We start from the raw sequence: 25,270 nt of genomic DNA, 5'->3' as shown, positions 1-25,270 counted from the left end.
TGTCAAAAACAAGTCACCATCACCCCCCTGCATTCACAGCAGCCCATGCTGTGACTTCTCCATTCCTTCTGACTTAATTTTTCACAATGGTTGCAGCTGAGAGAAGCTCCTCTATGACTTTATCCCTTTGAATATCAGGGAAGAGTGTATTAAAAGCAGAACAGGAGCTGAAGGATTGTATTCTGACTTGGAATAAAGAAATGCAGGTCTGCAGGCAGCCGTGCTACCTGCAGCCATGGGGCCACCCCAGGTTATGCACTGAAATTTGTGATTTAGCAGGAAAAGAGTTATCCACTCAGGAAGTGTAAGAAGGTTAATGTGATTCTAACAAAAAGTGAAAAAAAAACCAGTTGCACTGTAATATTACAATGCAATAATAATTGGGAATTAAAATGGTCATGGGCTAAGTCTAAATAGGCATGCAGGTGGTTCACTAATTATCCACGTTAACATGAACAGCAGCATGTGAGGCTTGCAAGCAAAATTTCTCTGAGCATTTCAGTCACTTCTGTCTTCCCAGAGGACAGGTTTTCATTAATTATTTCAGTGCCTCTGCAGTCGACAGTAACCCAGAGTGGAAATGTAAAAGGACAGGTTAAATAACCAGGTGTTTTGTACCTTGAGAGAAAAAAATGAGTTGAGCTTCAGGTCAAAGTCTTAATTTAAACTTATAACAAGGGAAATATACTTCTACAATAGAGTGATCCAACATGCACCCGGGAGTCTGCATAGCCTCAGGGAATTGTGTGAAACAGGTATAAATTTGCTATACATTTGTGTTGTGCCTTGGTTTCTGCAGAGCTGCAGCTCAGATATGCACACAGGCACACACAGAACCAGCACAGACAGAGAGGTGACAAAGGGGCCCTCCAGGTCCCTGGGTACAGACACACCTAGGCACAACACACACATAATTTCATTTGTGACAAGGTAGCGAGTCCACACCACCCATAAGCACCCACCTATACCTGTACATGAGTATTTCTACAGAGGAATGCTAACAAAAATTTCATTAAAAAAAAAAAAAGCAGTGTGAAGATTAAAAAATCAGCCACCAAAATGTTAGGAAACACCAGACTGAATTATTCACACTCTCTCTCCTCCTCTATTATTCTTTCTACATGTGACAGTCACACCTGGTTTTTTTCCTTTGCCTCATCCAGGGCACAGAGAGGACTTTGCCTTTCCTGAGCTATGGATCTGCATTTTGGTCACTCCTCCCCGCTGCTGTCCTGCAGACATGTCAAAGCTGGTGGGTTTTACATGGGGCCCATCAACCTGCATCCAAACTCTGCACAAGTGATGGATTTATCCTTATAACATACCTTCTCCCCAGATTTAGGGATGGGAGGAAGAGGAAGAAATTAAGTACTGGATTTGCAGTTCAGAGATGAACATAGTATTTGTAAAGAATTTTATATTCTGAAGGACAAATGCAGGCACGACAAATACAGGCACATCTCTGGCTTTAGATGCCACTGAGTTCTGCACCCACAAAGCAGAGTTCAGGGTGTGAAACTTGGCATCTTAATGATGATCACATATTTAGTATCTGTTTCCATGTGACAAGACTGGGTTGAGTTTTCCAATGCCATATAGAACCTTTTTAGAAGGGGTAAATAGGACATTTGAAAGGCTTACTTTTCAGGGTTTTTTCAATAAGAACTTCTTTTGGTTTGCTGTCCCAAACACCCCCTAAGATTTACAAAAAACAAAACAGGTTCCCTCTTGTCCCTTCATCACCCATCTGATTCTTCCCCAGATTAAAAACCAGTCTTGAGTGAACCAAGAGTCTCAGTGACCAAAAAGGAGTATGAAAACTTGTGGTCTATGAGTCTGTGGACATTAGAAATACAAGTGATTCTGGAGGGGAAAACAGCCCATGTTGAGGACTCAAAGACCATATTTTGGGGGTTACTTCAGTGTAGTTTTATTCTGGCTCTGAGGCCTGAGTTGCCATGAGTGTAGTAGGGGGAAGTCTAAGGAAACCAAGTTTCATGAGCCAGGGTAAAATCTCCTCACTCCAAGGTGGAACTACCATTTTGGAGGAAATCACTTTAAAAACACATTGCTAATCTGAACCTTAATGCAAGTCCAGATGCATCCTAGGTTAACTTGTGATTCAAAAACACAGAATAAAAATTAAAAGTTTGCAAATTGCACTAATTGCAGTATTTCTAATTTTTTCAACCTCAAAGCACTGAGGCTGGTAATCTTAAAAATATCCTTCAATATCACAACAGCTGTTTGCACAGTGTGGGAACAGTAGAGCTAAAATATTAACTGAGAGCCTGGAATCTTGGAATATCCTGAGTTGGAGGGGACCCACAAGAATCAGAGTCCAACTCCCAGCCCCAGGAGTCACACCCTGTGCCTTGAGGGCGTTGTCCAAACACTCCTTGAATTTTGTCAGGGCTGGTGCTGTGATCATTTCCCCAGGGAGGCTGTGCCAGTGCCCAAGCGCCCTCTGAGTGAAGAATTTTCTAATACCCAACCTAAACCTGCCCTGACTCAGCTTGAGGCCGTGCCCTCGGGTCGTGTCATTGGTCACCAGAGAGGAGACATCATTCCTGCCACTGCACATCCCCTTTGGTGAGGAAGCTCAGTACACTGCTATGAGGCCTCTCCTCAGCCTCCTCCTCTGCAGGCTGGGTAAATCAAGGTAAGAAGGTTGAAAATAATACATAAGATGTCTTGATTCAAGTCTCATTGCGTTGCTCATTAGGAATCTTTCCACTGATTTCAGTGGAGTTTTGCTCGGTGTAAAATGCAGCTGCAACAGACACAGCAGCACAGCAGCTGATTACTCACTCAAATTCCCAAAAGAAATTTTCCCCTGCAAGAAGACCACAAGATTTGACCCCACTAATGACTTCCCTGGTGTTCTCTGCACAATATAGATTACCAAAGTGGAGCCCTGACTCAGAGGGTTTTCCTGCTCCAACCTGCCCATCGTCAGCTCTTCCCTGCAATCCCAGCAATGAAGAAAGGCAGAGTGGCCATTCACAAGGTGTTTGCCCAAGAACAACAGTTCTCAGCCTGTTCTGTAAACCAGATTTTAGCCATCAGAGGGAAGAAAAGAAGGAATAAAAGTCCACCCAAGCAAACAAAACAAAATAAATGTAAAACATAAGCACAAACACACAAACAAAACTCTTCAAGACATTAAAATTTGCTCAAAGAGAATACAATTTAAAAAAATAAAAATTAATTGAGAAATTGGTAGAACACTAATGTTACTTTAGCATCTTATGTGGTAGTTGGGGGGATGTGATCTTAGGGATTCTGTTCATCCTCCTCCTGACACTGAAATAGAAGATAATTGATGTAAGAAGTCTCTAGACAAAATGTATATATTTCCTAGCATATATGCAGACAGAGTGTCTCCATTTGTGTCCTTTACAGGATGCTCATTCTCTGGGCTGGCCCCAATCCTGCTTCATTTCACTCAATGCCCCTAAGACCTGTGAAACAACATCAGAAGAAAACTGCAAGAAGGTATTTCAAGAACTTTTGAGGAAAAGGGAGTTAAAGAGAGAAACTCAGGAGCCAGTTCATCTAAAGCAAATGGAAAAAAAAATTCTGACTGCAAAATTCTGCCATGCAAATCCTCCTCTAATTTTTGCCATTGTTGAGGTCCTGGAATCAATATTTTAGTCCAACTGCAATCTGTTGATGAGCAAAAGGAGGGAAAGGTTGTGGCATTGCGAATTAAAAAATAATAATCTCTCAAGCTTAATATCAGCAAAGATGATTATTTCCTTTGATTTCTCAGGCTAATTGAAAATAGCTTTATAGTTCACAGATGATTAATTAGGAGCCAACAAGATCTCCATTTGCATCTCGGTAATTCTTCACTCTGTTTTATTTCAACATTTAGTCTTTATGCTTAAAATATTCATTGAGAAAGCAGAAAGGTGATTAACATAAGATTTTAAATGTGTACCATTTGTTCTGACTTTTTTTTTTTTTACACATTTTTGTCAACAGAGAAGAAAGGAAAGAATATACAACATCACAAAACCATTACTGCCTGTTCCGCTTCCATCTGCCAAATCCTCCTTTATGGTCAAAATACTTTAACCAGGTTCATTTAGAAACAGGGGAGAAAGAGCCCAAATAAAGGTCAACCCTCTGCCCTGCCTCCCCCATTCTCAAATCACCAACTATCTGTATCTGTATAATCATCCTGAAAGTTTTGAAGTGTTTTATTCCTTACATGAAAAACCCTGGCTGGTGTGAGCCACCCTGCAGCAGCAGATCAGACCATGCCACTGTTACCCCTCCCTCCAGACATCACCCAAGAGAAAGTGGGTTCAAACAGCTCTGACAGACATGATGACATTTTTCCACCCACCTGGCACCGAAAGGCAGGGGTACGCATATTTCTGGGTGAAATATTTCACCCAGCATTAAAAATATAAAAGTAATTTGCAGGTCACGTCTGTTGAGGTTTTCTGTGTTTGGGGGTTGTATTTTTGTTTGGGATTTTTCAAGCGTTTTCTCACAGCCTCGGTCACCTCTGCCTTATCACACTGAGCTTAAATCTCCAGCAAATGGAGTGGTTTGATAAGAAGTTTAACCCTTCATTTGGAAGGTGAATTCCCAATCCTTGTGATAGTATAAAGAAGCTGGATGAGTTAACTCTGAAAACTAAAAGAAGGATGGATTCCTAAGAATTAAATCACCAGAAATGAACAATAAGAGCCAAACTCTGCTGTTATCAATAGTAATATTAATTAAAATTGCACTGTTTCAAAGAGAGTTCCTGCAGGACCGGACTGGCTAATGGCCTTTGAATTTTTGTGTATTTTCTTCTCTCATCAAATCCAGCTTTTCATAATAGATTCTGCCCACCCTTCCAAGAGAAGGGCAGATCTGCTCCATCCTGATTTTACATCAAGATCTCGACTGTCTCTTGTTTATCTGTCACTGAGTACCCAATGAGACAGAGCAGAATGTGCTTTCCCAGCTCCTGTCCCAAACCTTTGCTTTTTTCTAAAGCAACCACGATCATAAGGACCCTGCTGTACCTTTTTCACTTATCCCAGCCCCAAATTGTCCTCAACACCAGTTTGGTCATCGTTGCCTGAGACCCAAAGGGACCCATCCCATGTGGGAGCCCGAAATCACGCAGGGGCAGCGGCTGGGCTGGGACAGGGACAGGGACACAAAGGGACAGGGAGCACACACCGGACAGTGGGGTTACACTAACATGCAGTCCATTTATTTTTGAGGGTTTTTTTTTTTTCCTCCTTTGTTCTTTGTGATTTATCTTTTTTTTTATCATCAAGCCACTGCAAACATTGCTTTGGCTGTCAACATGAGCGCAGAGACAGACATTCCCGTACCCGTGGTCACTATGTCATAAATACCATCCAAACAAATGCTAAGAAAAATTAATAAAGAAAGAAAAATATTCCTTTCCCCACCCCCAAGCACAAAACACTGTTAAGTCAACAGAATTTAATCTAGTTTATTCTCCAAAAAAAAAAAAAAAAAGAGGAAAAAATATGAAAACAAAACAAAACAAAACAAAAAAAAAAAAAAGAGCAGGTCTTATCGCTAGCAGTAAATAAATTTATACAACCATTCAGTCTGTATAATAGGATGAAATAAATCTACATCTTTCTTATTTTGGTGCGTTGAATTATACATACAAACAACAATTACAGGAACTTGTTCACAATGCGTAGAGACCTGGAGAATGGCTATCTGAAACCCCCTTGTTGGCAATGTCCGCATGTTAACACTGATTGCCTGACACCATTGGTACTTCCTATGCAAAGGGCCCGTGGCCCAAAATGAATGATCTCCCTACAGGTTTTATTTATTTAGTTATTTAGTTAGTTAGTTAGTTAATGCATCATCAAAACCGTTCTAGCCAGCCCCCTCCCCCTCCCCGGAAACAGAAAAACAAAAAAAGAAACCAAAATAAAAACCAATCGAAACAAAAAAACAAAATAAAAATAAAATAAAAGGAGAAGACATGACTGGCAGTTGGTCCATTTGCTCATAAGACCGCGTTTCCTCTTGGTCTGCATTGTTTGTTTTTCTGGTTTTTAAATTGTCCTCCCATCTTCTTTTTTTTTTTCTTTTCCTTTAAAAAAAATTCTCTTGGAGTCCTTCATGCCTTTTTCTTTACAGCTCCTCAGATGCGATAAAGTCTTCCTCAAATGTACAGTATTTCTTACAATATAAGTTATATGCAATGTTCAGCATTTTTTATTTTATTTTATTTTATTTATTTTATTTTTTTCACAGCACTAGAGATCCTGTCCAATAGGGAATGCAAGTTCTGAATGGCTTATTCACAAATGGTATCCAGATTCAGTGGGTAAGAATACATAGACGCCATAGTGAGTTCCTTTAAAAAGTGGCAAACATCACTTTTTTAAAACTTTTTTTTTTACTTTTTTCTTTTTTTTTCCTTTTTTTTTTCCTTTTTTGTGCTTTTTGTAGTTTTTTTCTGCATTTTTAATTTTTTTTTCTTTTTCTCTTACGCCTTCAAATAACCTTTTTTTTTTTTTTTCTAATTTTTTTTTTTAACTCTTTTTTTTTTTTTTTTCCCCTCTCCCATTTGACTCGGGACGTCAGACCCGCAACCACACGCCTGCAAAAATGCAAGTAGTATATAAAGTAAATCTCATTTTGAGACTGTAAGCATTCAGCAGGGGAGCTCTCTCGCTAGCCCATGGCAGTGACCATGCTGGAGGGGTGGTGAGGTCCGAAGGAGAGGCTGGATGGAGGATGCATCGGTGTCGGCGTGGTCAGCATGTGGCTGGAGTGGCTGAAGGGTGAAATGTGGCTGATGGAGGACATGTGTCTGGAGAGGGCTGCAGGGTTAAAGGAGCTGCTCTTGGGAAAGTCTTCGAGGTTGTCATGGACCTTTTTGCACTTTTTGGATTTGCTAGACATCTTTCGGTTTCTGGTCTGAATTCCTTCCTTCTTCATAGTCAGGGGTCTGTTAATCTAAACAAAAATCAATTATTTTTTTTGTGCTTCCATCCCTTCTCCCCAAATCACCGTGGGATCTGTGTACCCCATGCCCCAGCCCAGAAGGACCAGCTGGTCACAGCCCCCCTCCTCCCCTGTACACACCATGTGCAACCCAACCTCTCCATTTCCATCCCAAAATTCAGATCCCTCCAGGAAATCCCAAGCTCAGTTGAAATTTCTCAAGACAAGACGACAGAAAATTGCTGGCAGAGCCACACAGGAGCAAAACATACCCGAATAATTCACAGCAGCTGAAAAATTTCAACTATCTGCACATTAGGTAATTGCATTGTGTTTAGGTATGAAACCAATCATTACCTCCTGGAAATATTCCCCACAGACACCGTCTCACCCTGAGGCTTCCTGTCTGATCTCAAACCATTAGCAGCAAGAACTGCTGGGATTTCAGTGCTGTGAGGGGTCTCAGGCTTTCACAGCCCCATTAGGAAGCTGGGCAACTCTCCACAAAAGGCAAGGGGTTTTGTCTTGTTTTTCTTCTTTCCAAAGATTTTGCTCTGATCATCCTTTCTGGTTCTCTTTAGCTAATCTGATTTCATTTCTAAAGGCTTCCAGGTTTTTTTTTTGGGGGGGGAGCTGAAACAAGTATCTGTGCTGACCAGCAAAGCATTTTCTGCATGCATACAAATGCATCTGTAGGTGAAATAAACATTAAATTCTCCTCCTGAAACTACACAGCAGAAATTATCATCCATGCATTCATCAGGGTTAGGAAATGGTAGCAAAAGTTCTGTTGGATACCCTGTAAGAAACTCTTATTATTCTTATTACTTGAAGCTGTCCTGTTCAGGGCCAGGGGTTGGACTTTGATGATTCTAGTGAGTCTGTTCCAACTCACAATATTCCATGATTTTGTGATTCTGTACTGTATAGAGAGCCAGCATCACAGCATGGCACAGGTGACATGAAACTCCCACGCTTGGGAAGGGATTTATGCCTCCAGTGTCCCTAAACAAACTAAAAAATCCGGTTTGAGAATGAAAATGGGTCTTGCTCTGGCTCCTCTGCAGTATTTCACCTGTAGCAGAAGGCAGCAAATCACCCTGAGGCTGAACCATTTCTCATAATAAATGTGAGCACATGATGGTGCTGATGGATATTCTGCAAAAGGGGGAAAAAATGGATCCACTGTCCACCAGGATCTACTGTAGAGGACGATGAAAAATGTCCCTGCAAAGGTCCTGAGCAACTCTGTGTCCATAAGACCTTAAATCAGCACAAGGAACAAAGCATTCCCTTCTTCCAGATCACAGCAAAATTTCACTTGTTGCTCCTCAGCCCCTTTCTGGTCCCTTTTCACAACATGAGAATCATTCCTGGATTTCTCTCCCCAGGGAGGCCAGGATAAAATAACTCCCTGTTTCGTGCAAAGATGGAATTATGGGGAGAAGAAGGACCTGGCTCATCTCTGGTTTGTCATTCCAGTCTGAATTTGTGACCCCAGGCTCTTTTTACCAGCAGTGACAGCAGCCTTCACCTCACCTAAAAATGGGTGAGTAAAAGGCTGATTCCTCTGCCTCTGGATAAAGGGAGATAGAGAAAGCAGCCCTGCTTGCCAACAGCTAAAGGTAGGAAATATCTACTCATGAGCAGCCAAACAAAAGCCCTGTGGCAGCAACAAGCAAAATCTAAAATATTGTGGGTTCCAAACACAACATAACCCACTTCCCTGGCTTTCTGTCCTCACTGAGGGAATGAGGATGCACACACAAGGATGGCCCTTTGCTCCAGACTGGGATTGGAAAGCTTTGCCTGGCCTGTTTTAAGTTTTTAGCGGGGATGTGTTGCCCAGATTCAAAGGCAGGCAGAAGCCCCAGGTGAGCCCCACCAGGCAGCAACATCAGAGGAGGCCAGGAAGGGCCAATCCCTGACAAATCCAGCTCAGGTTTGGGGAGGCACACGCAGCCCCTGCCCCACCAGCTTCAAATGAGGATCTGTATCACTACACAAAGGCTCAGGGGCAGCCAGAACCAATCTCCAGCTGAAGCAGCAAAGTTTCAAGCTTGGCAGCTGGTTGTGGCAAAGTGACATAAACCTGGTGGTGGGACTGGGGCTGTTCTGGGTCTTGGAACAAGCACAGAGTCCTGATCCTTGCCTGGTGTCATGTCCCACAGGACAGTGAACACTTCCCCAAAGCAGCATCCCTCCTGTTTCACTCTGTCTCTAAGAACAGGATGGCCCAGGCCACGATTTGATGTGAAATTCAAGGGTGGGAACACCAGCTCTGTGTCAGGATGGTGACAAAGCCACGGCCAGCCCCACAGCTGGGGACAGAGCTGCCATCCAAGCTGTTGTCTGGCCACATCATCCCAGTGTAAATGGTCTCACACTCCAAGCAGGTAACTAACCCAAGAGCCAAACAGATAAATTCTCAGATAAATGTCAGGAACCAGCACAATCAAAGCAGCAAGCTGGAAATTTTTTCCAGTGACTTCAAAGACCAGTCACAGCAGGGTAAAAGTGGTCCCCAAAACATCAAAGCCAAGGACCCATCTCTGTTTCTGGGGTAGAGAAATGAAAGACCCGGAGGGAAGACCTTCTCCGTGAAAATTCATTCTGATAAAAATGACAAACACATGCTAAATTAAAATTAAACCAGCCCAACGCATGTATATGAAATTCATTAATTTCAGATGGAGCCAATTAATTATGGGCAGGAATTATGCTTTTTGTTTTATCATATGCAAAATACTGACTGCTCTGCTCTCGGGACACATAGGCCTGCTTTAGGGTATCGTGAAAGGGGCCTTTTCTGATGAATTTTACCAAAAATAATGGCAAATCTCTCACTTCTACAGGCTCAGGCCAGCCTGCTCTGCACCTCCAGCAAGGTACACTCCCACCCATCCCTGAAGTGTGCAAAAGCTCATCCCACTTCTGAGGACTAAAATAACAAGGATGAGAACCTCGTATTCAACAGATCAAATCCAGGGGATAGTCTTAACCATTATAGGCCTGATCTTGCTCTGACTGAAGACAATGGGATTTTGCCATTGACCTCAATAAGGTCCTGTCACTGAAGTGGATTTATCCTTCAGACATAGTCATTACAACGTTGGGTTAATCTTCCAGGCTGGCTGTATCTTAGAAAGCACTCTGGGATGCCACGGGATGAAAGGCACCGTATCAATGTGAAATATTAGTCATTGTTAACACTGGTGTTAATGGAGCCGGCTCTTGTTGAAGTCAGTGGGAGGAATGCCAACAGCTTCACTAAATGCACCCCAAGACTATTATGATTATTGCTTATATCCTACTGACAAATGGGTTTGCTTAAGCTGTGGGAATCAACAGTAAAACAAACTGATATAGCTCCATGAAAAAATTAACACAGTGGAAAAAAAAGTTTGCCTTTTCACTGCAGTCGTTCCTGGTGTGGACATAAAATCTGGGTAAGTTTCAACTGCAGATCAATCCATTAAAATATCCTAATGATGTTAAGGTACCAGAAAATTTCATTAAACCCAAAGAAAAGAAAAAATGGTGAGTGGGGGTGGATAAAACAGCAGACAGGAATTTGCTACAGCCTAGCCTGAAACAGGGTTAAGTCGACTTCCAAGCATCCAAAGACCTTCCACTGGCACTGGCACAACATCCATGCTGACAGCTGCTGGGGAGGGACATGCTACAATCAGCCTCTCTATTTCTGACCCCTCTCCTGATGGAAATCACAAGATAATATACACACAGGGAGCAAGACCACACTTCTCACCACGGTCATAACTAAATACTTTAGTAAATACTTCACTAAATACTAAATACTTCACTAAATACTTTGGTAAGTACTTTAAGAAAATTTTTTAAAAAAGGATCTACCCACTCATATCTGGATTTTAGTATCCTTGCCTGGTTATTTTGCTGCACACAGGAGCTCAGTCCTCTGGGGGTTTCATTTAAGCAGGATCCATTAATGGCGTTGCTCATAGGGCAAGATACTACTTGACTTTGGTAAGTAGCTGTGCTGAGCTTTTAAGCAGCTGTTGGTGTTTTTAATGAATATGAAAATGGTTCCAATGTGCTCAAGGCCTGCCCCATGTCACAGATTTCACAGCTGGATCGGCGTTTCCCTAAACACTGGATCTAGAGGTCAATTCAGGCCAACTAGGTTTGCAGTGTTAGTGCAAAAAAGAAAAGGATGTGCTCTTGCAGGCACATTTCTGGAGAACCTCGGCATTCAGACACCATTCTAAACACTTCAGGAGGAGATTTCTCCAGTCAGATGTCTACAATGGAATCAGGCACATCGTAACTCATCATCCTGCCATCATTTGCAGGCATAGGGAGGAACTACAATATCTTCAAGGGTCGAAGTCACCCCAATAAAACACGAGCATCCACCAGCACCAACTGAGAAGAGCCCTTTTCCTTCAAAGAGCTTTGCTAGCTACAGGAGGAGCAGCTCCTTGGAGGTTTCCCAAACTACCTGATTTAAGTCCTACCACTGGTGGCTACAAGGCCAAAATGGAAACAGCACAAGCATAGATCCCCTGCCCGGTGAAGCTGGCTGACCTTGATCCCTTCTTGCCAAGGAAATAGCAAACAGAATATTTTCTCGAGATATTCTGAGAGTTTTCTCTCTGGGTCCAACCCAGTGTGTTTGCAGTGATCACACTGAGAGTTTGATGACAATCTTTACTTGCTACATCAGACTCAAAGCGTGCTGAGACACCTGCCCACTAAAAGGTAAACACATTTTCCTTTTTTCCAAGAGAGATGCCTCCCATGAAACAGGTGAAAAATTAGCCTGGTTGTTTGTTGGGGTGTTTTTTCTACTTAATCCAAACTTGTTTACTCATCCTAAGAAACCAAACAGTTTGAAATAACAAATGGAAGGGACTGATACCACAAGGGTTGGACGCCCCATGAAACCCAATACGTCTTTGATGTGTTTCCATGGGTGGACACAAGGGCAAAACACAGCCCCAGATTTGCAAACCAAACACAAAGCCATCAACCACTAGTGGAAAAAAAAGTATATCAAAGCAGAGAAATTGGAAGTCTTTTCCTTCTTTTGACATAATAATTATTCTAATGCCACAAGTGGAATGAGAGGAACGGGAGTAGCCTTAAGTCTCCTTTATTAGCAGTATTATTCAGTAGAAGACTTTTCAGGTCCCTTTAGCTCTTTCCCTGGGGCATATATCCCTGGTTCCTGCAAGCTGGCTTTGCATGGAGATATTAGATTAAATCTGTCAGCCATTACATTTCATTTCATTTCACTTCATTTCTCCTTCCCTTCCATGGCAGATGCTTTGAAATTCACATCACAGGTTGAGCAGACTCTGCAACCCACTAACTAAATCAAGTCCTTTTATGGTTTGGGACTCGTTTGCATCAACCAGCACAAACACAGGACCTAAATAAATCATCTTTGGGGACAGGACAAAGGCAGCCACAAACCCAAGAATGATCTAAATAGTTTCTGGCACGTATTTCTTTTTTTTCCAGAGTTTGTATTTGCTGGAGGAACCAAGCTACGCATAGGAGGGGTATCGGCTTGCAGGACAGTGTGTTGTCTTTTCCAACTCTCTGAGCCCAATCAGCAGCAGATAATGTCTCTCTGTGTTGACCTATCCCTCCTTTCTTGGCTCAGGCAAGGAAAAGCTCTAACATTACCCATGGACAGCCTTGTTTTATGCCTCCCCAAGTTGGACAGGCTACGTTTGAAAGGCTGACGGCTCATCGCTCCAAACCCCAAGGTCCCCAAAGGGATAACAGAGGTCTCGGCACCACCCAAGACTGGAAATCCTCAAGTTAAGGAAGAGTTTGGATCATTGAGCACCAAAGCTGAGGCCCCATTATTGAGTATTCCAGTCACACTTACATTGTGCAGCTTGTAGTAGAGCCCACAGGCATTACAGACGGGATCGCCGTTGGCATTTCTCCTCCACAGGGTGGTAGTGGTGGTCTGACAGTTTGCACAGGACGTGCCCGCCCTCCTGGCTGCAGACTGTGGGAAGGAGGGAAAGAGAAGGAGAGGAAGAGAAAAACACCCGTGTTAAAAAAAAATTTAAAAATGCGATCAGCAAAATTTCTGAGAAAGAAAACATCAACCCTGCAAGACTGACGCGCATCAGCAGAGGCCTCCAGAAACTGACTTGTGAGAACAAATAATAATTGTGAAAAAAAATCCCCAAGGTACTTTAATCCCAAATTATATGTGAACTGAATCAGGTGCCAAAGGGCATCCTAAAAAGTGAGTGCTAAACCTGTGATAGAACTCATCAAAATTAGCAGCGCTGGCACAGCCCATTCCAGAGGGGAAAATGTTATTTAAATGCCAGCATGTTTTTCCATCTTAATTCTCCCAGACCCTCCAGGGGTCTAATTCTGCAGTCAGGGCCTGAACTGACAATTGCTGGAGTCAAGGGCGTGAGTCACTCCGGCTCCAGCAAGAGACCAGGGTGGGCAGCTGCTCGCCGGGCCCGACCGCAAGCGCAGCCCGGTCCCGTAAGCTCAGCTCAGCTTCAAAGGAGACAGGCTCCAGATCGGAAATAACACCGTGGCAAAGAGCAAGAATCCCAACTTTTTAATTACACCCTTTTCTCAGCCCAAACCTTCATGTTTATTTAAGTATTGGTAACAAGCCTGAAAGAAGAATTTACCGTTTCATAAAGGGGTAGGAACAAGAAAAAAATCTACGTGGCAAAGTGTATACGGAAGATTTTTTTGTTAGCTGCGATAATGACTTAGCAAAGTCAAATTTAGTAAAGTTGCTCTTCTTTCACATGCATAAATTCGTACTTATCATTTAAAAACTGTAACTTTAGCAAACAAATTGTGCTTCTGCCTCTGAAGGAGGAACAGGAGCTTTCAGACTGCTGTGTGAGCGCGTATGAGTGCTTGCGTGTGCGCAAATGCCTACAGCTCCTAAAAAAAAAAAGACCTTTAGATCCCCATCCTATCTATTCTTCATCAATATGACATGGTCCCAGAGCTCTGATTTCATCCCGATGCGTTACTTTCAATGGAACTGCTCATGGGCTTAAAGTTAAAACATGTGCTTAAGCGATTTGCCAGATCATAGCAATGCTTGGCACCTTGCAGAACTGAGCCTTTAATGCTCTCTTTTGTGCTCTTACTGTTTCAAATTTACCCCTCACCCCACACAGCCGCACACTGTAGCACATCCAACATTTAAAAAAAAAAAAAAGAAAGAAAGGAAATACCGCATCTTTGGATACCGTACAACAAACCCAAAATGCAAACATGGACACTGGCACAGCCTTAGCGTTAATACCAGCTCTTGTTAGGTCATGTTGCAATTTTAATCATAATTGAATGCGGCGTAGGTGGAGAGAGGACGGGTTGGTTTTGCTTTAGATAGGGGAGGATTTTTTTTTAAATTTAATTAGACAAAAAGGACTGTCTAAAAAATAAATAAGACAATGCCCATGAGCACTAGGAAGCATCACAGAGTGGCTGATCCGACAGCGAGTGGCTCTCTCAGGCTGCCCGTAGGGATAGTTCCATTTTGCTTGACCATAAACCACTCTGAACCAAGCCAGTCCCAAGGAGATCTTTAGCTGACTTCTCTGTGCTGGTGACAAGCAGAAGTTGGGGGCAGCACATGGGACTTGAAAAAATCCTAGGACCAGCAGAGAAGATGAAACATCCCACCATGAAGAGCAGAGCCCCGAACTGATGCATGCACGCTGACCACGGCATGGACCCAAACTGGGCTGCCTTCAAAATCACCAGGATAATTAAATAATGAATGTGTTCCAAAGGCGGCATGGAGATAAAAATGGAGCTTGTAAAGCCAGGTTCTCACTAAAGAGCTGAAAAAGAGTGTGCAGCTCTCTGCCCCCCAACTCCTGACACTCGGCGCGCGGGGCTTGGAGGGGCACGAGGCTGGATTGAATCTCTTGGTGGCAGCTTTGCCTTTATCAGACCCAAAAATCAAGCCTAAGGAAATTTCTAAAAACCAGTGATATTTGGCTCAGCCCACACAGGGGAAACATCCCCTTTGAAGATATTTGGGGTTTCTACGCAGCGCTCGCCGTAATTTCTCCTACAGCAAGCGCATTCAAAAGGCACGCCTGGTCACCACCTCGCTGCCTTCAAACAAATTCTGACATTAAATAAGCAAATAAATCACAACATCTACTGTCTTCTCTTAAACTATTTCCACCTACTGTGTTTCACTTGCAAAAACTCAGCATCATTAGCTGAGTATTTTAAGCTCTTTCGGTCCCAGGCTGCACCTTTTATGCTGTACCAACTTCTACCGGAGACACAGGCAGCGGGCAGGAAACAATGAATAATAACGCTATTGCAAAGCTCCCAGCAATGGCATCCACTGACGCTCATCAGCGACTAGGGGCCTGGCCATGGCAGTCATGGGATGACTAATTAGCTGCCCCATATCATCCACAGGAGCACAGCCCATGGCACAGCTGCCGGTGAGCAAAGGAACAACTTCAGAAGCGCTAACAGTGATGAAAAGGTGAAATTGAGGAGGTTGGAGGAACCAAGTGCTAATAAAGATGCTTAATTAAGGGGCATTTTCAGTGTCTGTATTCACCCACAAAGCTCCAAGCATCATTTTCCTAAAATAAGATTGCATGTGCATGGGCCTGCTGAGAAATTGGTTATAATCCTTCCAAAACCAGCTTGGCTTGACGTGGAAACTGAGAGCTCTGCATCTGCATGGGAATGGGAGAAAAACTAAAGGAAGATTTTATCTCAGCTGCGATGGGGCTGCCACTGCCTGTGACAGGGACAGGAATGGCCTCCAGGAGGGCTGAAGACTTTTTAGGCAGTGATGGTGTGGTACCACCTGCCTGTTCTGGATTCCCCTGCCAACATCTCCAGGTCTTCCACCTTCCCCCTCGAGATGAAGCAGAGCTGTCTGAGCCCCCTCAGCCAGCAAGACTTCATCCCTGTCACCTAAAGGACACTCTCACAAAGACACCCATTGAATTTAACAAGGCTTGGGCTGCGTTCTCAGCATCTAAGAACTTCTTTGCCTCCTCTCTCCCACCCATCAAATCCTGTCATTAGTTTCAGTGCAGCTGTGATCAGAGCCCATGAAACCAGCCCGAGGTCACGCAGGAACCTTGTGGCAGAGGGAAGGAGCTGGATCCCCACCCTGAGCCTCCATCCACAGCCCGCCTGCCTTCACAGCAGGAGAGATCCACTCAAGCCACAGCTACATGCACGTCCACATCCAGGCACAGAAAGTGCAAATGCAAGCCCAGCTCTGGTGCCTTCTGACTAAATTTTTTTTTCAGAGGTTAGCAAGGGAAATAAATATAGGTGCAAACAGCATTAGTGATGTTTTGGGTTTTTTTTCTTTTTCCCAGGCAGTGCTGGAAGTGGGGGACGGGAGGAAGTAGAAAAATCAAATTTCACATTTAGCAAAGGCCACATTTAAAGAAGGGGAACCTTTTGTAACTTTAACTAAAATGCCCAAAGATTGGAACGATAATGCAAGACAAGGTCTCCCTTTACTTCTTTTCTTTCTTCCTCTTTTTTTTTCTTTTCTTTTCCCCCAAGAATGACCTTTTACTATGTATTTATTTATATAGTTCATTTTACATGTGCCGGGCTCAGGGTGACTCGGGACATTCTTTCGTGGTTCCATCAGACACTTTTTGAAAGCTCTCCCCCTCTCTCCAGCCGCTTTCCTATTCTGCCTCCCCCTCTGCTTGTTTGGATATGCTCAAGCTCCTGTGTGTTTGGACTGGGGAAACGGAGCTGTTGTTTAGGAGTTATCTCCAGGGCTCAGATATCCGGCAGCTTTTTCCTAGGAAGTTAACTTTACACATAGAGAGAGAACGAGGAAAAAAAAAAAATTAAAGAAAACGAGGGCTGTGTGTTTAAGACAGAAGGGCCGGGGGGGAGGAGGAGAAGAGAACAAGAGAGCTGCCCAAAAAAATCAAAATTCCAGCCTGTACTTCCCTCCCTAGAAAGCTTTTCCTCTTTTCTAACAAGGCTATGAAAGATGAGAGAGACAAACCTTTTCCTACATGGGAAAAGCGCGTACAGGAGGGCACGGAGAGGTTTCACACGCAGGAAGTTTGGCGGGCTAGAGAAGCAAAGCCACATCTTCCCCAAAACTCACACGGCCAGAGAGAGTTATTGCTGATGCCCCTCACAGCTCAGCCCTTCCTGGGAATGTACCCTGCAAATGCTTCCCAGAGCCAGAGGGAACAAAGCTGATAGGATTTTATGGGTGTCTCACAGGTGAGGAAGCTGATCCCGACCTAAGAGCTGTGAGAACCTTCAAGGAGAACACAAATTAACCAGCCCTGTGCTGCCTGTGGGGTCTGGCCATGGCGGGCACAAGCCTCACCAAACTGGCCAGATCCATGGATCAGCTCAGAAATTCCACAGAGAGGCAAGAGCCACCTTTCCTCCCCATTTTGAGCAGCCCTTCCACATCTTTAATCCTGACAAAACCAAACGTGCCTCGATTCGAAACATTCAATAACTTCCCAAGCAGGGACCATAATTTTTTTCCCCCCACTCGATATATTTTTCCCCTTGTGGTCTGCCTGATTATTTGCCAAATAAACTTTAACACATTTATTAGCCATGCCCACAGCTTCCAGACCTTTTTGTGGCTTCCAGGGAAATGCATGAACAGATCGCTGGGGATGCTGTAACGTATTGCCTGGGCTCAGAACAGTCACCAGTCTTGTAACTATTATTTCAAACATTTACCCACTCATTTCATCTTCCTCCAGCTTCCGTAGCCTGGGTACATGCTAGGCTTTGCAGTTTCACCATCCTCTCTGCCTTGTGTCCTTGTGACACCATTTGAGACCCAGATGGCACAGACATAAATGACCACACCAGTGGTACCAGTGGCACCAGGAGCTGATGGTTCCAGCTCTTTGCAGGAGCAGTGACACCCCAGTGACACCTGAGATCCAGTTTGGGTCCCTTTTCCATGACACCACCAGCCAAGGGGGATAGAGACACACTAAAGAGTGGAGGGCAGAAGTTTGGAGAGCCCAGGAGAAATCCTGTATTCCTGATAATCTCTTTGGTCACTAGGAAATTATTATCCTGCCCTTAGGCCCTGGAAAATGTCACTGTCCTCAGGTCACCGTGTGGAGTTGAAAACTCAGTTCTGGTTTGCAAGAAGCCCTGGATGTTGATTTTTAAACCTTTTTTTGCAGTTTGCAGTTTGCTAGAGCAGTTTGCTTTTCTACTTTTGCAGTTTGCTAAAGGATCAGACAACTGAGGCCCACAGCAGCTGGGGCCAACTCTCCAAGCATCCCTCCCTCGAACACAACGGAACCAGTGGGAGCTGGCTGAGGTTCCCTGTCCATCCTGAGCTGCAGATAGGAAGCAAAAGCTGCAGAAAAAGAAGAATAAAATAGAGGGAGACTCACCAGTCTTCTCTTGGGTTTGATCAGGGGCCGGTTCTGCCCGTTCATTTTGTGGTAGAGTCCGCAGGCGTTACACAAATAGTGCCCAGTGCCGTCCCTTCTCCACAGAGGGGTTGAGGTAGCCCCACAATTTACACACTCCCTGCCTTCTGGAAACAAGAGAGCACATGGGTCACTTAGGGAAAGCAGAGATAAAACGGGCTGGGCAAAGCCCCCCCTCCCCAAAATAACCCAAAACCTCCCCAAAATAACCCAGCCAGGCCAGAGCTTGCCAGCGCCCCCCAGGCTCAGCATTTCCAAAAAAGGGTCCAAAGCCATGACTGAACAATGTCCCTGGCACACTCTGGTGGGCCCTGTTCCCCTCCCCAGCACCACTCCACAGGCAGCATCAGGCCTGTGCCCCAGCAGCAGGGAAGAGGGATGGTGACAATGACAACCCGAATGCCATGGTGGCTCAAGAGGCTCCCCAAAGAAGCTCTCACTCCTCCTACAGGTCTCTTTAGTGCAGAGGGGGAGCTGACAATTTCTCCTCAATGCTTCTACAGCTCTGGTGACCCCAAGTTTCCATAGGCACCAGAAAAACCTTTGCAAGAAGCCTCCAGCCCTCTACACCCAAAATAATGGATACAGAATTTAAGTCCACGAGCCCCTTTCTGATGTGTGTGAGGACCCCAGTGTCACTCCTTGAGCACTCTTCCATCTCCCAGGGGCATTCCTGAACCTGGAGGGCTCTTCCTCTGGCCTCAGGTGAAACCACATCAAGGACCCCCAAAATAATCACAGACAGCCCCCAAAACACCTCCCCAGCTCCAGCCAATGCATAACAACTCTGACAATATCTGCTATTGATTAATTTGAAATTAAGCTTCCACCACCCAAAACTTTGAGAAGCCCCTCTGGTTTCCCCACCACATCTGCAGCCTGATGGTCCACCCTGGCTGTCTGGGATAGCAAACAGCCCCAAGCCCGCCTCCTAAGATCTTTCCCTCCTTCTTTTTGGGCGCCGCTTTTTCCTCTCCCTGGCTATTGCAGGGGGATATCTCCCCAGCTTGGAGGAGGGAACCGGGAGGGTGCAGCCCCTGCCTCGCAGCTCCTGTCAGAGGGCTGAGGGGGTTTTTTTGTTGCGTCCTTGGTTTAGTGGGGGAAGTTTTTTTGTCCCCAGCGTCGGTGGCGGCCCAGCTGAGAGCGGTGGCAGAGCCCAGGCGGGCAGAGCAGAGCAGAGCCGAGCCAGCTCAGCACAGAGCCGGCTCCCCGCTGCCCCAGCCCGGGCTGCCTTCGAGCAAGAGGCATCCGTGCCCTAACCACAAACGGCAGCCGTTTCTCCAGAGCCTTCGCACCGAACCCCTCTTCTCTCACACCTCCCCAGCAACTACAGCAACCAAAAAAAAATACATTTGCGGCCGCTTCTCCCTCTTTTATCCTGCAAAATCACCCCCTTCCTCCTTTTTCTCCAGTTCTAACCCTCTTTGTCTGGGAGGTCCTAGCTTGCTAAGATCGACTTCTAAAGGGAAGAAAAATAAAAGAGAGAGAAAGAAAGAAAGGAAAAAAAATAGGTGTTGCTGCTGGGGTTGGTTTATCACGAACCGCAGATGTCTTTCTAGAAGGTAAAGCAACAGAAAGTGGCAAAAGGAAAACAGGAGGGGAGGGTGGAGGGGGCCGGGGCGGTTTGAAAATGCCGCGCAGCCGGTGGGTGCCCGGCGGGCGCCGGGGGATGCTCAGCACCGCCCGGGGCCACAGCAACCCGCTCCTAACCCGGGACACGGCACCCGCTCCGTGCTGGGGCCAGCCGGCCCCGTTAATACCCTGCTCATTCTGCTCCCCTCTGCTTAAACGGGGCGGCCGCTGCTGTTTGAGTCTCCGTCCCTCTCTTTTGTTTCACCCCATCTCTCTCTCTCTCTCCTGCTTTCATGTACAAAACATACAGGTCTGGGTTTTTTTGTCACTCTAACCGCATCCGGACTCTATTAAAGTTCCTGGCGCTGGATAAACAATGCAACTGTCGCGTGCAGCAGTCTGAAAATAATTGGATTAGCTCAAACATATCAGCTAAATAGAGACAGTCCCTGCTCAGACAGACAGAGTAAATGTCACCCTGGAAAAACCCTGAAAACTGATCTCATTCATGCCAGGCAACCCCGCAGCAGCCTCCTCGGAAAAACAAAATAGAGAAGAAGAAAAAAAAAAAAAAAAAAAAAAGAAAAATAAAAGGGGGTAAAAAGAGTTTTGACTAATCGCCCTTTCCTCTGCACACAAGCGCACTGCCCTGGGCTCACTCCCAGCCCTCCGTGCACAAGAACGTCCAAGCCCGGCGTGTCGAGCCGTCGGGAGCCGGAGCCGCCTCGCAGCCCATGCCGCGGGGAGCGCACAGAGCTGGGGCCCCCCAGGAAAGGGGGACATTCTGGGGACTGTCCTGTGGGCGATCCAAACCCCCCGGGCCGGAGCCGGCCGGGGCTGCGTGGGCCAGCTCCCCGCAGCGCCCCGGGGAAACCCGCCCCGCGTCCCCGGGCGCCGCATGGGAAGAGGCCCTGGGAAGAGCGGGCGGGGGAAGTTGGCCGGGATTTGGCACCGTCATTAAAATACAGGGAGATCGCTAATGCTGCGGTTCCCTCGGTTTCGCTTCGTCCCCGGGCGCCGCAGCTGAGCGCACCGTGGGCGCTGCAAGGGCCGGGTCGCCCCCGGGACTGGAGCCCCGCGGCACCGGGGGGGTGCTTCGGGTTCCTGGGCCTGGTTCCATCCCCAGCCAGGCTTGCACCAGGGGGAATTTGGTTATAAAGCTAGCAGAGCGACCTGTGGGGAAGGCGAAGCGTCGTGTGTGTGCCCCACGAGGGTTCAGCCCCTGCTGCTCGTCACAGGGATGCTCGAGCACATGTTGTCCCTGCGTGCGGGGACAGCAAGGGCTCAGCCCCATTCCTCTGCCCCGTTCCTCTGCCCCCCACTTTTCCCCCCTCAGCTTCCTCTCCCGAGCAACGGGATTGAAGAAGCCAAAAGCCCTACCTGTGCTTGACCGTGCTTTTGGTCGCGATTTACACCCAAAGCCGGTTGGCGATCCTCCTAAGAGGCTACTGGGGGGAAAAAGTCCAGAGCCATATTCTGGGACATACGGTGGGTAGGTAGTGATGGGGTGGTGAGCGGAGGAGGTGGCTCCTCCTAAAGAGGCCATGCTGCTCCGAGAGTGAGAGGACTCCAGCTTCATGGTATCGGCCAGGGACACCTGGTATTTGATGCATTCCTTCTCGTCCTGCCGGGTGGAGCCGGTGGAGCCGGGCGTGGAGATGGACGGATCCGGGGACACATCTTTAGGAGGGGTCGGCGGGAAGGTGAAAAGGTGCGGGCTGGAGTGGCCGGCGGATAAAGTGGAAGAGGAGGCGGGCGGGTAGACGGAAAGGGGTCCCGGTGAGCTGTGGTGGATGGAGGTCTTGGAGAAGGGGCTGAGGTTCCAGGGGGAAGCGCTGTGGTGGCTGCTCAGCGCCTTGCTGCCGTCCAGCCAGGGCAGCGAGCCGTGCAGCAGCGGGGGGCGGCACACCTGGCTCCCTGCTCGGAGAGAAACACGGACACACGTCGGTCACATCCCTCTGCCACCCCGGCAAAGCTCCCGTGGGGTCCCGGGACGTGCTCATCCCACCGCCACCCCTCGTCCTTCCCAAAGAGCTCAGCATGCGAGGGGAATTACATCTGATGAGAAAGCCCGCTCCTCGTTCAAAATTAAACTTTAAAAGCTGCAAGGGCACGGAGTGGCAGCTCCGGTCCTGCTGGGGAGCGGGTTTTGGGGTCGGGACCCTCCAAGCAGGGTGCCAGCCCTGTGACACGGGATTTGCGAGCTCTGCTTCGCTCTCGCCGTTTTCCAGGCAATCCCACGAAGACTTTGAAGCAAAGATCCTGCGTGAAATTGCCAAGTCCCGATTGAAGAAATATTTTGTCTGAGCTGGGAAATGATTTCCCGAGCAGAGCCGTGAGCTAAAAACCCTGGGAATTCTCTGGTCAAACGAAGAAGACCAGAAAATGCCCCCAGACACGATAATGACCTTTGCAACAGGGCTGATAAACTTTGCAAACCACTCAGTTTGTCTTTTCTTCTTCCACGAGACTGCACAGAAATGTTAGAGGGCTTTTCCGCGATGGTATGGCACAGACAGAGGGTACCAATTGCCTCAAATAAACGCTTCATACCCTTTTTGTGGCAAGGGACACTTCACTTGTCGTTTAAAATACAGACCTGGGCTTTGTGGGGGAAAAAACAATTCACTAGATTTCTGCAGTCAGATCTTTTACCCTTTGGTTATAAATGCTCCTAAGGGCTCGTACCTAATATTTCAAATTATTTTCGGCCCTTGCAAATACAAACAAATAGAAAAATCCGTCCTAAGAGTTAAATCCATCCAAACCCACAGCAACTTGAGCGAATGGCTGGAAGATGGAAAACACAGTTATTCAATTGGAAGGGAGCAAGTTTGTGTCTGATGATAAAGCCCTGGAAAGTCTCTGACACCCAGAGATCCCTAACCTCTGTAGGCATTGTGATAAGTGTATAGAGAGTGCTGAACATACAGAAGGAGAGATGCAAACAAGGATGTGTGGAGCCACAGAGAGTTACAGGGTGGACACACATGTTTGCATGGGGAGCCCCTGAGTGCCTAGAAAAGCTCCAAACTGGTTTTCACCATACCAGGCACTCGTGAACAATACTGAAAGTCGCTGCTCAAAAGGAAGGGAAGGTGGGTTATACGAATAGAAAGGGTCAAGATTCATTATCTTCCCCAGGAAGTAGCATAGTAAATAATATTCAGGCTAGATCAGAGAGACCGCATTTCCACTTTCTGCTGATATATTGGGGGAAAAAAGAAATGAAAAGGGAAGAAAAGAAAGAAAGGACAAAGGCTGCTGATCCTTAAAAATAATTGTTTTAAAGGGACTAATGGCAGAACAATGCAGTTACTGAGCGGAGCCTAATGCAGGCTCACACTCAACAAGTTGCTGAGGGCTGGGAGCAGCCCCCTGAGCCCGCTGGGCTCCATCTCACTCCGTTCATCCCATTTTCTCCACGATTTTGGGGTTATTTCCACTGCAAACCTCGGGGATTTAGATTTTGCCACGACAGAGAGCACTGTCCGGCTTCACAAACCACCTTCTGTTCTTTTCCCTCCTTTTTTTTTTTTTTTTCCCTTCTTTTTTTTGTATTTCTTTCCTTATTTTTTAAAGCCATCCAGGTAAACTCCAGCTGTAAATACTGAACCTCTCCACTTCTCCATAAAGGATGGCACCAAAGTGCTCATCCCTCCGTGGAGCTGGGCCCCACCGGCCCCAGGTATTTCACCTCCTTTCTGAGAGCTGTGACCCAGGAACAAGATTCACATTGTGGAGCGTTACCTTCCTGCAGGACCCTCAGGACAACACACCGGCTCTGACTCCTGATTACACCACGGGCTATATTTTTTTATTATTATTATTTTTAAGTTTCTTTCTTATTTTAAACCCACGCCACGGTGCTGCCCTGGGTATGTGCGCAAAACTTTTCGTCGCAAGCCTAACGAGCTCACCAAGTGCGAATTAAATAGCCCAAGCGTGAGGACAGCGGGGTCATTTTCACACCCCTGCTCTCCAGCTTTCTTTGCTTCCCCAGAGCAGCTTAATCGTGCAAAAAACTAAACACGGCATGAAAACACTAACTGTTAGCCTAATTAAAGAGAGGGGAGAGAAACCAAAGCGGAAGCGAAGGGGGCGAGAGGAAGAAATGAAGAGGAAGATGAAAAAGAAAGAAATAGAAGGGAGGCGAGCAGAAGGGAAAGGAGAGAGAGGGGGAAGAGAGATGTGCGATAAAAAGAGAGGATGAGAGAGAGAAAGAGAGAGATAGAAAGAAGGAAAGAAGGGAGGAAAGAAAGGAAGGAAAGAAAGGAGGAGAGGAGGAAAGAAAGAAAGAAGGAGGGGAAGAGGGGAAGAGAGAAGGAAAGAGAGAGAGAGAGAAAGAGAGAGAGAGAGAGAGAGAAAGAAAGAAAGAAAGAAAGAAAGAAAGAAAGAAAGAAAGAAAGAAAGAAAGAAAGAAAGAAAGAAAGAAAGAAAGAAAGAAAGAATATAAAAAAAGAAAGAATATAAAAAAGAAAGAAAATATATTAAAAAAAAAAAAAAGAAAGTGAAAGAAAAAAAGAAAGAAAGGAAGGAAGCCTGAATTTTTATTTATTTCCAATAAGCCAACCCCAAAATCCACCCGTGACGTAGCTTCCCCGCCGGCAGGACAGGGTCTGCCCGACAGCCGCGGGGGGCTCGGCGGGACGGACCGACGGACACTCACCGTGGTGGGCCGTGGGGTACCGCTGCACCGTGGCTCTCACGGAGTTGCCGTAGTACGGCGGGACGGGGTTGCCTTGTCCGTCGATATTAAAAAGTACATCCACCTCCTCGGCGAGAGGATACTGCGTGGGGTCCATGTAGGTATGGCCAAGCGAGGGGTGATGCGAGTCCGGGTGCTGCCCATTGAGCACGGCCGGGTGGTGGTGGCTCACCCACCGCGGCTGGTCCGTGGAGACCTCCATCTTCTGCTCTTCCTCCTCGTCCTCCTCCTCCTCGTCCTCAGCAAGGCGCGGAGGGCTTGTGGAGATCGGAGCGGGAGACGCTGCCGGAGTTGTGCAGCGGGGCGGGGGGGAAAGTGCCCGGCGAGTTCGGGGGTGTTTCTGGTTAGGTTTGGTTTAAAAGTGTGGAGGGAGAGTTGGGGGTATGGTGATAAGCGATCGATTCCAAAAAAAAAAAAAAAAAAAAAAAAAAAATTAAAAAAAAAAAAGTGGGGGAATAATAAAATAAAAAGGGAGGGGGGAAAAGGGAAAACAACAAAAAAAGTCTCGGGGAAAAAATTTCTCTACGAAGAGAGATCCCCTCGTTTCTTCCGCTCTGTTGCAGATGTTTCTCTTCTTTGATCACCT

At 46.2% G+C, this 25,270-nt stretch overlaps 1 protein-coding gene across 3 annotated transcripts; it reads right to left on the bottom strand.

Annotated features, from left to right (window-relative positions):
• Positions 1 to 6,667: 6,667 nt before the first annotated feature.
• GATA3 (GATA binding protein 3) lies at positions 6,668 to 24,886 on the bottom strand. 3 transcript variants are annotated; one of them, XM_058022903.1, is made up of 5 exons: positions 24,640 to 24,886; positions 21,357 to 21,896; positions 18,366 to 18,511; positions 12,842 to 12,967; positions 6,668 to 6,972 (listed from the first exon to the last, which is right to left on the bottom strand). In XM_058022903.1, exons 1-5 carry the CDS (start codon positions 24,884 to 24,886, stop codon positions 6,688 to 6,690), a joined length of 1,344 nt encoding a protein of 447 aa, XP_057878886.1. In that variant the 3' UTR covers positions 6,668 to 6,687. The 3 variants fall into 3 exon arrangements, with proteins under 3 accessions (XP_057878886.1, XP_057878884.1, XP_057878885.1); XM_058022901.1 differs by having other exon boundaries at positions 21,357 to 21,893; positions 24,646 to 24,886; XM_058022902.1 differs by having other exon boundaries at positions 18,366 to 18,508; positions 21,357 to 21,893; positions 24,646 to 24,886.
• Positions 24,887 to 25,270: the final 384 nt, after the last annotated feature.

The sequence above is a fragment of the Melospiza georgiana genome, chromosome 4 (assembly GCF_028018845.1).
Source record: "Melospiza georgiana isolate bMelGeo1 chromosome 4, bMelGeo1.pri, whole genome shotgun sequence".
NCBI lineage: Eukaryota > Metazoa > Chordata > Aves > Passeriformes > Passerellidae > Melospiza > Melospiza georgiana.
The sequence above is the reverse complement of the archived record's forward strand: the minus strand, read 5'-3'. Positions and strand labels throughout refer to the sequence as shown.

Excerpts from the sequence above, each read along its gene's own strand:
- GATA3 (XM_058022903.1), bottom strand. The coding sequence starts at position 24,886 with ATGGAGGTCTCCACGGACCAGCCGCGGTGGGTGAGCCACCACCACCCG. Across the intron at positions 21,897-24,639 it reads CACGGCCCACCACGGTGAGT|CAGGGAGCCAGGTGTGCCGC; the intron begins GTCCGTCGGTCC and ends TTTCTCTCCGAG. Across the intron at positions 12,968-18,365 it reads TCAAACCCAAGAGAAGACTG|TCTGCAGCCAGGAGGGCGGG; the intron begins GTGAGTCTCCCT and ends TCCTTCCCACAG.